We start from the raw sequence: 14,269 nt of genomic DNA, 5'->3' as shown, positions 1-14,269 counted from the left end.
GATGTACAAACCTTGATTCAATTTTTGCCAAAAGGAAGAAAGGAAACACCAGGGCGGCCAGTGGCAAGCAGTGCCCTTCTCATGAGAAGGCAATGCCTAAGTGTGCCCTGGTTATATATTTTATATTTGCACAAACTTGAAACTTGGCTTGTATTCACTTGCCAAAAAAAAGAGAATTTAAAATTGATCTTACTATGGTGATCAAAATGTTAAAAGAACGTAGTTTCTCCATATCCACCCTATTTTCTGTGGTGAGGAAATAGCGAACTGGAAACATCTGCTGGAATTTTATGTGGAGGTAGTGGCCATTCCTCATTCTGTAAAAGCCCACCACTGCTTATTCAAGTCACCCCACAACAACTTATTAGCCATAGGGTCAGTAATTGGCTTATGGCAAGATTTTTGCCTCTATCAGAGGGGAGTTCCTGCCTCCAAGAGGACTGATCAATCAAGTAAAAGTAAAATACTGCAAATACTGGAAACCTAAACAAATATAGAGAATGCTGGAGAAATTTAGCAGATTTGGCAACATCCATAAAAAGGGAATCTGAGTTAACATTTTGAGTCTAGTATTGCTCTTCTTCAGGTCTCATCATCATAAAAATAGAGGTAGTCCTTTCAGGAATGAAATGAGGAAGTATCTTCCACACAATCGGCAATGAAAGTCTGGAAACTCTGTCCAACAAGTTTGTGGCTACTTGTAAACTGTTAAGTTTTAAGAATGAGATACTTCAAATTTTTTACATCATGGAATTAAGGAATACAGAGCAGAAATGGGTAATTGGAATTACAATGGCAATTAACCATGAAATGGTGGCAGCAGATTCAAGGAACTAAATAACATGGCAGGGCTAAATTTTGTGATTTTTTTTTGGCTGAGTTCAAATTACACTGAATTTTTTTCAAGGGATTTCCATCTCAAAGTTTCTCCACAGCCAATCACAGAGACTGCCCTGCTATTGCTGCCATCTTGAAAATCAGTGCCACAGCCACTGTCTCAAGTCTTCCACTGGGACCATAACTGAGTGGGTAGCACTGCTGCCTCGCAGCACCAGGAACCCAGGTTTGATTCTACCATTGCCCATAATGTCCAGGGATGTACAGCCTAGGTTGGTAGGTCATGGGAAACAAAGGGTTACAAGGTGGGGAGTGCGTCTGGGTGGAATACTCTTCAGAGGTTTGGTATGATCCAATGGGCCAAATGACCTGCTTCAACTCTAGGGATTCTGTGATAGTTCCCCACATTCCAGTGCCATTTCTCTTTGCTGGGCCAATACTCGCTGCTGTCGTGATCTCTCTGATGGGTCACTCTCCTCTGTGCAGGGCTTGCTCTTTCCAAGCAGACGACTCCTACCACAGCTGCTGCCTTTGCTAGGGAGGCCAGACCCACTCTCACCCTGCTGAACACAACAAAAGGCCTCCAAAGACAAAAAAAGAAAGCAAAAGGAAAGCACAAAAGCAAAAAGCAAAAGTGAAAAGAGAAAAAGAAAGCAGACAGAAGCAAAAAGCCCCAGGCTAGGAACTTGGACACAGCTTGGTCCTAAGGAAAAATGCAGACTTCCCGTACAATTGGGCTGTAGCGACAATGGCCAGTGAGCCGACCACACTAGCCATGGCCTTACTGCAAACCTTGATGGTCATGATGAGATGGGGATGGGTCTTAACCCCCCCCGGTGTTTAGTCAGGTACCTGAAGGGTGTTGAGTTTGTAGCAGGGGCTGAAGCAACCGAGCCTAAGGCAGCGGCTACCCCAGGATGGGTGCGGCTGGAGCCTGTTGTCTTGGGGATCACCATACTGTGCTGCTGGATGGATATGCCCAGGCAGCAGCAACAACAGTCTCCGGTGTTGTCGGGCCCCAAGCAGCCACAGCACTCTTAGGTCCGGGGGGGGAGGGGGGGGGGGCGGTGGCAACTGTCAGGGATCTGTGTACATGGACACTGAGATCTCTCTGCATCTGCACTCCCAAGAATCTTATCATTAGCCCATTACTGTGCATTCTGATTACTCCATCCAAAGTGTATCACCTCACACTTGTCCACATTAAACTCCATTTACCACCTCTCAGCCCAGCTCTGCATCCTATCTATGTCTCTCTGCAACCTACTACATCCTTTGTCACTATCCACAACTCCACTGACCTTAGTGTCGTCTGCAAATTTACTAACCCACCCTTCGAAGCCCTCATCCAGATCATTTATAAAAATGACAAACATCAGTGGACCCAACACTGCTGTTGCGGTACTCCACTAATAACTGGACACCAAGATGAACATGTTCCATCAACTACAACTCTCTGTTTTCTTTCAGCAAGCCAATTACTGATCCAAACTGTTATGTCTCCCACAATCCCATTCCTCCACATTTTGTATAATAGCCCACTGTAGGGAACCTTATCAAACGCCTTGCTGAAGTCCATATACATCACATCAACCGGTTTACTCTCATCTACCTGTTTGGTCACTTTGTCAAAAAAGTCAATAAGATTCATTAGGCATGACCTACTCTTCACAAAACTGTGCTAACTGTCCCTGATCAGATTATTCTTTGCTAGATGGTTATAAATCCTATCTCTTATAAACTTTTCCAACACTTTACCAACAACTGAACTGAGACTCACTGGTCTGTAATTACTAGGGTTGTCTCTATTACCCTTTTTGAACAAGGGAACCACATTTGCTATCCTCCAGTCCTCAGGCACTATTCCTGTAGACAATGATGATTTGAAGATCAATGCCAAAGGCTCGGCAATCTCTTTCCTTGATCCATCAGAGGATCCTAGGATAGATCCCATCTGGCCCAGGGGACTCTATTTTCACACATTGCAGTATTTCTAATATCTCTTCCTTGTGAACCTCAATCTCTTCTAGTCTAGATGCAAGTCTCTCTGTATCTTCCTCGCCAACATTTTCATTTTCTATAGTGAACACTGTCGAAAGATATTTATTTAGTGCTTCCCCTGTCTCCTCTGACTCCACACACAACTTCCCACTATTATCCTTGATTGGCCCTAATTTAACTCTCGTCATTCTTTTATTCCTGACATACCTATGGAAAGCCTTAGGGTTAACCCTGATCCTATCCGCCAACAACTTCTCATGTCCCCTCCTGGCCCTTCTGAGCTCTCTTTTTAGGTCTTTCCTGACTTCCTTGTAACCCTCAAGCGCCCTAACTGAGTTTTCACATTTTGTCCTAACATTAGCCTTCTTCTTCTTCTTGACCAGTGATTCCACTTCCTTAGCAAACCACGGCTCACACGTTCTATATTTTCCTCCCTGCCTGACAGGTACATACTTATCTAGGACACACAGGAGCTTTTCCTTGAATAAGCTCCACATTTTTAATGTGCTCATCCCCTGCAGTTTCCTTCCCCATTCTTCACTTCCTAAATCTTTCCTAATTGCATCGTAATTTCCCTTCCCCCCCCCCCTCCCCCACCAGCTGTAACTCTTGGTGGGTGGAGTACACCTATCCCTTTCCATGACTAAAGTAAACCTGACAGAATTGTGATCGCTGTCTCCAAAGTGCTCACCTACTTCCAAATCTAACACCTAGCCAGGCTTATTACCCAGTACTAAATGTAAAGTGGCTTCACCCCTTGTAGGCCTGTCTACATACTCTGTCAGGAAGCCCTCCTGCACACACTGGACAAAAACTGACCCATCTACAGTACTCGTACTGTAGTGATCCCAGTCAATATTTGGATAGTTGAAGTCCCCCATGACAGCTACCCTGCCTCTCTCACTCCTATCGAGAATCATCTTTGCTATCCTTTCCTCTACATCTCTGGGACGATTCGGAGGCCGATAGAAAACTCCCAGCATGGTGACATCTCCTTTCCTGTTTCTAACCTCAGTTAATGAGTCCCTAGACATCCTTTCTACAACTGTAATATTGTCCCTGATCAACAATGCCACACCTCCCCCTCTTTTACTATCTTCTCTGTTCTTACTGAAACATCTGAATCCCGGAACCTGCAACAGCCATTCCTGTCCCTGCTCTATCCATGTCTCCGTAATGGCCACAACATCGAAGTCCCAGATACCAACCCATGCTGCCAGTTCACCCACTTTATTTTGGATGCTCCTCGCGTTGAAGTACACACACATCAAACCAGGTTCTCGTTTGCCAGTGTCAGATACTTGAGTTTGGAACTCCCTACTCTCATCCTCTTCTGTACCTGTCCTACAATTTTGGTTCCCATCCCCCTGCTGTATTAGTTTAAATCCACCTTAATAGTTTTCGTGAATTTCCCTCCCAGGATATTGGTACCCCTCTGTTTTAGATGTAGACCATCCTGCTTGTAGAGGTCCCACCTACCCCAGAAAGAGCTCCAATTATCCAAAAACCCGAAACCCTCCCTCCTGCACCATCCCTGTAGCCACGTGTTCAACTCCTTTCTCTCCCTATTCCTCACCTCACTAACACGTGGCACTGGTAGGAAACCAGAGAAAACAACTCTGTTTGTCCTAGCTCTGAGCTTCCATCCTAACTCTCTGAATTTCTGCCTCAAGTCCCCATCTCTCTTCCGACCTATATCATTGGCGCCAATGTGGAGCATGACTTGTGGCTGCTCTCCCTCCCCCCGAAGGATCCCAAAAACACGATCATAGACATCACGGACCCTGGCACCTGGGCGACAACACACCAACCGTGAGTTTCTCTCGTCCCCAGAGAACCTCCTATCTGTCCCCCTTACTATCGAGTCCCCAATGACTACTGCTCTGCTCCTCTTCCCCCTTCCCTTCTGAGCAGTAGGTGCCCCACTTCTTTCCCCTGGCAAGGCAACCCTCCCAACAGTATCAAAAACTGGATACTTATTTGCAACCACGCAAATATAAACTGTTCTACTTAACCAGAAGTCCTTTGCTCGCTCCTCCCTCGGTAGCCTGAAGGTTAGAAGTTTAAATATACTTACCGCCCTTCCCGGCAGTCACCTTGCACCAACGTCACCTCCTCCCCGCTCTTGCTGCTCTGAAGTGGACAGTTGGCCTGAAGGTAAGAAGTTTAAATATCAGTGGGAATTTCCTCACTCCAGCCCTTATGGGTTTCTCTCAATTTTCTTGGAAATGCCCATATTTTTCAGGGTTCAGAAGATTCTGTACATGAAGTTTTATTTTAATTAGTAACCTTTGTTCTGGCATCTAGTGAATTCTGGGTCTCATCTGAAATGATAACCGTAATCCAGGCATGAATTAGCTCTGCCTTCAATCTCTCATATTCATAGGCTTCCATTACTCTGTTCTGAATGTGACCAATTATGAACAAATTGATGCTTTCCACAGGTTTCTATTCTCTCTAATTAAGTTTCAAGACCTATTATTGTAGGAATTTTAAATTTCAAAACATATACTGGGACTGCCATAGTGTTAAGGGTTTAGATGGAAAAGAATTTGTTAAGTATATACAAGAAAATTTTCTGATTCAGTATGTGAATCTTCCTACTAGAGAAGGTGCAAAACTTGGCCTTTTAGTAAGGCATTTAATAAGGTTCCTCATGGTAGGCTTATGCGGAAGTCAGGAGGCATGGGATAGTGGGAAATTTGGCCAGTTAGATAGAGAACTGGCTAACAGGTCGAAGTCAGAGAGTGGTGGTAGGTGGTAAATATTCAGCCTGGAGCCCAATTAGAAGTGGAGTTTCGCAGGGATCAGTTCTGGGTCCTCTGCTGTTTGTAATTTTTATTAATGACTTGGAAGAGGGAGTCGAAGGGTGGGTCAGTAAATTTGCAGACGATACGAAGATTGGTGGAGTTGTGGATAGTGAGGAGGGCTGTTGTCAACTGCAAAGGGACTTAGATATGATGCAGAGCTGGGCTGCGGAGTGGCAGATGGAGTTCAACCATGTCAAGTGTGAGGTTGTCCATTTTGGAAGGACAAATAAGAATGCGGAATACAGGGTTAACGGTAGGGTTCTTAGTAAGGTGGAGGAGCAGAGGAATCTTGGGGTCTATGTTCATAGCTCTTTGAAAGTTGCCACTCAGGTGGATAGAGCTTGTAAGAAGGCCTATGGTGTATTAGCGTTCACTAGCAAAGGGATTGAATTCAAGAGTCGTGAGGTGATGTTGCAGCTGTACAGGACCTTGCTAAGGCCACATTTGGAGTACTGTGTGCAGTTGTGGTCGCCTCACTTTAGGAAAGATGTGGAAGCTTTGGAGAGGGTGCAGAGGAGATTTACCAGGATGTTGCCTGGAATGGAGAATAGGTCGTACAAGGATAGGTTGAGAGTGCTAGGCCTATTCTCATTGGAACGGCGAAGGATGAGGGGTGACTTGATAGAGGTTTATAAGATGATCAGGGGAATAGATAGAGTAGACAGTCAGAGACTTTTTCCCCGGGTACAACAGAGTGTTACAAGGGGACATAAATTTAAGGTGAAGGGTGGAAGGTATGGGGGGTATGTAAGGGGTAGGTTCTTTACCCAGAGAGTGGTGGGGGCATGGAATGCGCTGCCTGTGGGAGTGGCAGAGTCAGAATCATTGGTGACCTTTAAGCGGCAATTGGATAGGTACATGGATAGGTGCTTAAGCTAGGACAAATGTTCGGCACAACATCGTGGGCTGAAGGGCCTGTTCTGTGCTGTATTGTTCTGTGTTCTATGTACTCCTGGGAAATAAGGCAGGGCAGGTGACTGAGGTGTCAGTGGGGGAGCACTTTGGGGCCAGCAACCATAATTCTATTAGTTTTAAAAGTTGAAGTTCTAAATTGGAGGAAGGCTAATTTTGACGATATTAGGCAAGAACTTTCAAAAGCTGATTGGTGGCAGATGTTTGCAGATAAGGGGACTGCTGAAAAATGGGAAGCCTTCAGAAATGAGATAATGAGAATACAGAGACAGTATATTCCTGTTAGGGTGAAAGGAAAAGTGCTGGGTCCACTACTTTTCATTATTTATATAAATGATTTGGATGTGAGCATAAGAGGTATAGTTAGTAAGTTTGCAGATGATACCAAAATTGGAGGTGTAGTGGTCAACAAAGAAGGTTACCTCAGAGTACAACAGGATCTTGATCAGATGGGCCAATGGGCTGAGGAGTAGCAGATGGAATTTAATTCAGATAAATGTGAGGTGCTGCATTTTGGGAAAGCAAATCAGAGCAGGACTTATACACTGAATGTAAGAATTAAATTCTACTTTCATGCAAGGAGTATTGTGTGTAAGGCAGATGAACTTAGGGCTAGGATTGGTGCCTGGGAGTATGATGTTATTGCAATCACAGAGACTTGGTTGAAGGAAGGGCATGATGATTGGCAACTAAATGTTCCAGGATATAGATGCTTCAAACAGGACAGGGAGGGAAGTAAAAGGGGCAGTGGAGTTGCATTGCTGATCTGGAATGATATCACAACTGTGCTAAAGGAGGACACTATGAGTAATGAGGCATTATGGGTGGAGCTGAGAAATAAGAAGGGTGCAGTTACATTTTTGGGGCTGTATTACAGGCCTCTTAACAGTAGGCGTGAGGTAGAAGAACAAATAGGTAAACAGATTATGGGAAGATGTAAAAACAGTAGGGTAGTGGTGATGGGAGATTTTAATTTTCCCAACATTGACTGGGATACACTTAGCATCAGAGGTCTGGATGGGGCAGAATTTGTAGGAAGCATCCAGGAGAATTTTCTAGAGCAATATGTCAATAGTCCGACGAGGGAAGGAGCCATTTTGGGCCTGGTATTGGGGAATTACCTAGGCCAGGTGATAGAAGTAGCGGTGGGGGATTTCTTGGGGAATAGTGAACACAATTCTGTAAGATTTCGAATACTCATAGACAAAGATGAGAATAGTCCTCAGGGAAGAGTACTAAACTGGGCCAAGACCAATTTTATCAGAATTAGGCAGGAGCTCAGAAATGTGGATTGGACACAGCTATTTGAAGGGAAGTTCACATTGAAGGTAGGCTTTCAAAGATAGGTCAACGAAAGTGCAGGATAGGCATGTCCCAATGAAGGCAAAGGATAGGAAAGGCAAGATTCGTGAACAGTGGATGACAGGAGAAATCGGACGATTAGCCAAGAGGAAAAGGGAAGCGTACATAAGATCCAGGCAGCTAAGAACAGAATGGGCCCTGGAGGAATATCAGAAGAGTAGGACCAGTATTAAACAAGGAATCAAGCAGGCTAAAAGGGGCCATGAAATTGCTTTAGCGAGCAGAATTGAGGAAAATCCCAAAGTGTTTTATTCTTATATAAGAAGCAAGCGGGTAACTATAGAAAGGATTGGTCCACTAAAAGATAATGAAGGAAGGTTGTGTGTCGAACCTGAGAGAATGGGTGAGATTCTGAATGACTACTTTGCATCAGTGTTCACCGAGGAGGGGATTATGATGAAAATTGAGATTAGAGATAGAAGTTTGATTAGTCTGGATCACGTTGACATAAGTAGGGAAGATGTGTTGGTTGGGCTAAAGGTTATTAAGGTGGACAAATCCCTAGGACCGGATGGGATCTATCCCAGGTTGCTGAGGGAGACGAGAGAGGAAATAGCTGGGGCCCTGACAGATATCTTTGTGGCATCCTTAAACACAGGTGAGGTGCTGGAGGACTGGAAGGTTGCTCATATTGTCCCCCTGTACAAGAAGGGTAGTAGGGACAATCTGGGTAACTACAAACCAGTGAGTCTGACATCAGTGGTGGGAAAGTTGATGGAGAAGGTACTGAAAGATAGGATCTATTTATATTTAGAAAAGAATGGGCTTATCAGTGATAGGCAACATGGTTTTGTGTGGGGAAGATCGTGTCTTAACAACTTGATAGAGTTCTTTGCGGAAGTGACCAAGTTGATAGATGAAGGAAGGGCTGTTGATGTTATATACGTGGATTTGGGGAACCTTATCAAATACCTTACCAATGGTAAACTAATAGAGAAAGTGAAGTCATGTAGTGTGCAGGGTGTTCTCGCTAGGTGGATAAAGAACTGGTTGAGCAACAGAAGACAGAGCGTAGTAGTTGAAGGGAGTTTCTCGAAATGGAGAAAGGTGACCAGTGGTGTTCCACAGGGATCAGTGTTGGGGTCACTGCTGTTTGTGATATACATAAATGATCTGGAAGAGGACACTGTTGGTATGATTAGCAAGTTTGCAAATGACATGAAGATTGGTGGAGTTGCAGAAAGCATAGGGGACTGTCAAATGATACAGGAGGATATACATAGACACGGAGAGTTGAGTGGAGAAGTGGCAGATGGAGCTCAATCCAGACAAATGTGAGGTGATGCATTTTGGGAAGTCTAATTCGAGAGCGAATTATACAATGAACAGAAGAGCCTTGGGAAAAGTTGATGAGCAGAGAGATCTGGGAGTGCAGGTCCATTGTACCCTGAAGGTCGCTGCAAAGGTGGATAGAGTGGTCAAGAAGGCATATGGTATGTTTGCCTTCATTGGACGGGGTATTGAGTACAAGAGCTGGCAGGTCATGTTAAAATTGTATAAGATATTGGTTTGGCTGCATTTAGAATACTGTGTACAGTTCTGGTCGCCACATTACCAAAAGGATGTGGATGCTTTGGAGAGGGTGCAGAGAAGGTTTATGAGGATGTTGCCTGGTATGGAAGGTGCTAGCTATGAAGTGAGGTTGAGTAGGTTAGGTTTGTTTTCACTCGAAAAAAGGAGATTGAGGGGGGACCTGATTGAGGTTTACAAAATCATGAAGGGTATAGACAGGGTGGATAGAGATAAGCTTTTTCTCCAGAGTGAAATATTCAATAACGAGAGGTTAAGCTTTCAAGGTGAGAGGTGAAAGGTTAAAGGGGGATACATGTGGCAAGTACTTTACACAGAGAGTGGTGGATGTCTGGAATGCGTAGATTCATTTAAGATACATCTGGATAAATGCATGAGTAGGTGGGGAGCAGAGGGATACAGATGCTTAGGAATTGGGAGACAGGTTTAGACAGTAGATTTGGATCAGCTCAGACTTGGAGGGCTAAAGGGCCTGTTCCTGGGCTGTAAATTTTCTTTTTCTTTGTTCTTTATCCTAGGGAGTGTTACTGAACAAAGAGACCTTGGAGTGCAGGTTCATATTTCCTTGAAAGTAAGGTCACAGGTAGATAGGATAGTGAAGAAGGCATTTGCTTTCCCTTGTTGTGGTCACAGCATTGAGTACAGGAATTGGGAGGTCATGTTGTGGATGTACAGGACATTGGTTAGGCCACTGTTGGAATATTGCATGCAATTCTCGTCTCCTTCCCATCGGAAGGATATTGTGAAACTTGAAAGGGTTGAGAAAAGATTTACAAGGATGTTGCCAAGGTTGGAGGATTTAAGCTATAGAGAGAGGTTGAACAGTTTGAGGCTATTTACCCTGGAGCATTGGAGGCTGTGGGGTGACCTAACAGAGGTTTATAAAACCATGAGAAACATGGATTGGATAAATAGACAGTTTTTTCCCTGGGATGCGGGAGTTCAGACCTCGAGGACGTAGGTTTAGGGTGAGAGGGGAATGACATAAAAGGGACCCAAGGGGCAACGTTTACACATAGATGTGTTTGGAATGAGCTGCCAGAGGAAGTGGTGGAGGCTGGTACAATTGCAGCTTTTAAAAGGCATCTGGATGTGTATATGAATAGCGAGGGTTTAGAAGGATATGGGCCAAGAGGTGGCAAATGGGATTCGATTAGGTTTGGATATCTAGTCGGCATGGACGAGTTGAGCCAAAGGGTCTGTTTCCATGCTATACTTCTCTATGGCTCTCTATCACAGTACGCATTGAGTACCCTCAATTCTTGTTCATTTCATGTCATTTTTACCAATGCCCAGTTTTGCAGCTTCACAATTCATGATGGTTCTCCCTGCACATACCAATTTACAGACCTGATCTTTTTGTCTCTTTTTTCGAAGCCTGAGCTATTCTGTACCATGTAAATATTTTATTTCAAACCTCCCATCCCAGAATCTGGTGCAGAGCTTCAATCACTTTGAATGCCTTTCATATTAACCTCTTAAGCTCTGGAGCTGCTCCTTCAATGGTGTCTATTGTTGTCTCATTGCCTCCTGTTTCGGGTTGGTTCTCACTGCAGTCTGCTCTCCGTGTCTGGTTTTCAGCTGCCTACTGTGCACACATTTCCACCAATGTCTTTGTGTATCGGGAAAAATTATTTTTTTAATTCTTGGCAACAAAGCTTACTTTAATACCTGCATTTCATACTTTGTTTACCTTTGGGGTTTTTTTTCTGCTGCCACATGTTTTATCATGCGTCGGGGATCTAACTGCAATTAGTCTCCCAGGTACTAGTTCTTGAGCCCAAGGTGCTTTCCATAAGAACTCTTTATTTCCAGCACAGTAGGTACATGTGTTCTGTTTTGTCTCTTGGAGAGGTTCTGCTTTCTCCAGTTCTATCTACATAAACTGACATCATGATTATATATAACATTAGCACAATATATTCTGCTGATGTCTTATTACATGAAGCAATCTAAAACATCCAGATTACGTAAAGGATACAAATTCGATGCAAATTATTTTTATCGCTGATGTTCAAATTAAAGAGTCCTTTCTCTACTTTATGATGACAATCCAATTCGTTGTGTTAAAATATCATAAAATTGACAATTGCACTCAGGGCATGATGTATTTGTCAAATAATAATAATAATAATACCTGACATCAAGTAGAATAAAATATTTTGCGATGTCACACCTCATTCAATATCTTCATTCCAATATTGGATACAGAAAACATGCTTCACACCCTAGAACACATTATCTCCAAATTCCATGAGCAGTTCTCAAGGTATTAGCACACATGGTTGGGTCATTTTAGCCTCCAACTTTTTTGATACAATACGTTTAGAGACCTGGAACCGTATACATTGCACATTGCCCACCACGAATGAGCAAAGTCTGATAGTGGATCTTGAACAGCTACTCTTGAGGAGCCAAATAAAAAGAGAAATGATGCAGAAACACACAGCAACATTCTAATTCATAATCAGACATCTTTTGGTTGTATGTGTTTAACATCAAGTATAATAAGTTTATTGTCATATTTTATCCAAACATTCAGCTACGCACAAACTAAAAACTGTTGTAATGACAAGTACTGATTACGAACCATGAGTATAGAAATGTACAGGAGACAAAATAATGCTCATCTTTAATCTGTTAAGTTTTAGTGCTCTGAATTGCAGTTTTAAATCTGAACATAACATGTTTCAAGTTGCCCTTGAGCTAAAGGAAAGTTTTGAGGAAGTGGACCATAGATTTTCTAACTGTTCAGTCAAGTTTGAATGCACTGTAACTTTTTCCTGTGTTTCCATTTTGGTGCTTCCTTTTTAGGAGTATGAAATATTCAATGGCACTACATCACTTGCAAACTATACCTTGATTGGATTAAAGTTCCAAAGGATCATTGTGTACTTAAAAATAATTAAGGACCATGAGAGTAAAGTCAGAAAAGGTGAGTTCATTTTCAGTATTCTCCAGTATCGTATCTGAAAGGATGAGCTAATCGATTAGCGTAGGAATTTGCAGAATAACTTCCATATCTGTAGCTTTCCAGTCCTTCGGTCCGCTCCGTTTTAGAGGGCCCTTCCTGTTGATAGGGTGTGGCTGATTTGATCATGTTGTCATCTTCCTGGAACTTTGTCTCAGGATAAATGGTAGGAGATATGTTGTCTGCTAAGTGATTGCAGTTTGGAAGATTTTTGGCATCACAAATATTGTCATCAAACTTAGTCATGGGTTTATAAGTTTGATAGGAAACTTTTGTAGTTGTAGTTATGATCGTTTGTAAAGCCGGAGGGTTTGACCCAGTGCCACCTAATCTGCAGGGGTATTCTCCATTGTAGTAATGACTTGAATTGGGTATGATATGGCTACACTCATTCCTATCTCCATATCCTCCTTTCAATATCTGCTTCCACCCATGATGTTTACTTGGCCCATCAAAGTTTCGATCATGGACATTCAGGGTGCCCATACCGTGATGGGATCCATTAAGTTGCACACACATCTTTCCTGAGTCAGTTTCAGACTCTATGTTACCAGAATCTTTATAAAGGGTGGAGTAAGAGTTGGAGCCCATATAGCCAGGCACAGTAAAATCATAGCCACAGGAACCTCGGGGAACATAAATCCTTGGGTTGGAGACCTTCTGAAGTGGGGAAGTTGTTTCCACAAAACTGCTGCTGGGATCATAAGCAGGCTTGAAAGGCTCCGAATTTTGAAATGGTGAATAATGATGTGATGGAATAGGAAAGCTTGATTCTGCTATTATGCCAAATCTGTCTGGAGCTTCCATACAAGGCAAGTGGTGAAGGTTGCTGAAGGGGCCACCACTGTCATGGTATCTACTTGCCTGGAGAAAAGCAAATAACACAATATTAAACTATAATAAACAGTCAAAGAAATCAAGAGCATTCGTGCTTCACATTTCAGAAGTTTTGCATGTTGAGAGATTGCTAGTAATGCTGCAATTCACTAGTGTATTATTTTTGTTTCTATATGAAGTACATACATTTCTTTCCAGAAAATATTCTAGAAATAAATATGAATATGTACAAAACATTAACAGTTTTCTAGCTCATCAAAGCTTTATATTTTCCGTCTCCCTTACTCCCTGATCAATCTGGTGATATCACACTATTAACAAGGATTGCTGTACAACTTGAGAGATACTTTCTGCTATTCAACCATAGGGATAGAGACGGGAATTAAGACTAACAACAAACTGCAGGATATGCTGAAATCAATATGTATTTCTGTTCTAAGTTACTTCCAAATTTCCAAACTCATAAATAGAATAGTCAACTCAATAATAATTGTTTGCAAAAAATTGCTCAATGAAGCTTGATGAAGTTAACGCTTTCAGAGGAAAGTGTCAATTTCCTGTGGGAGAAAACCAAAATGAGCAGAAAGAACTGAAATAATACTTTGAACAGAAATCAATTTCATGATACAGGAGTTAAATTTATTCAACATGGAGTTTGCTTAAGGTTGTGTTTTAAGTTGCTCTTTGTTGCCAGTTATGAGAGAGATAGAGCTGTGCAGGTAGACAATATCCATTGGTGACTAAGTGCCAAACAATAACAGAGCTAGTAAATGGTCCATTGCTCTGACCTATATTTTAGTCACACAAGTAGTGCTCACTTCAGAGGAATTTCAATGGATGAGTAACAAATTAACGCCAATATACTGCTCAGGTCTGTATTTAATTGTCATAGGAAGAGCTGATTTATGAACTTTTATGACAATGGGCATTAAGTACTTTCTGGACTCATGCGGACCCTTTGCACAACTCCAATCAAATCAAGTGCAAATATTATACACACATATCCCCT

The 14,269-nt window shown here is 42.6% G+C and overlaps 1 protein-coding gene across 5 annotated transcripts in view; it reads right to left on the bottom strand.

The window, feature by feature from the left end:
* Positions 1 to 11,465: 11,465 nt before the first annotated feature.
* Positions 11,466 to 14,269, bottom strand: part of gcm2 (glial cells missing transcription factor 2) — a 62,665-nt gene continuing 59,861 nt past the window's right edge. For all 5 annotated transcript variants that reach the window (XM_072560765.1, XM_072560764.1, XM_072560766.1 and 2 more), the window contains one exon: positions 11,466 to 13,287. In XM_072560765.1, the coding sequence (XP_072416866.1) occupies positions 12,400 to 13,287 (888 nt within the window). In that variant the 3' untranslated portion in view covers positions 11,466 to 12,399. The remainder of the gene's footprint in view (positions 13,288 to 14,269) is intronic.

This window comes from Chiloscyllium punctatum, chromosome 41 (assembly GCF_047496795.1).
Source record: "Chiloscyllium punctatum isolate Juve2018m chromosome 41, sChiPun1.3, whole genome shotgun sequence".
Classification (NCBI taxonomy): domain Eukaryota; kingdom Metazoa; phylum Chordata; class Chondrichthyes; order Orectolobiformes; family Hemiscylliidae; genus Chiloscyllium; species Chiloscyllium punctatum.
This window is presented reverse-complemented; position numbering and strand designations above follow the sequence as displayed.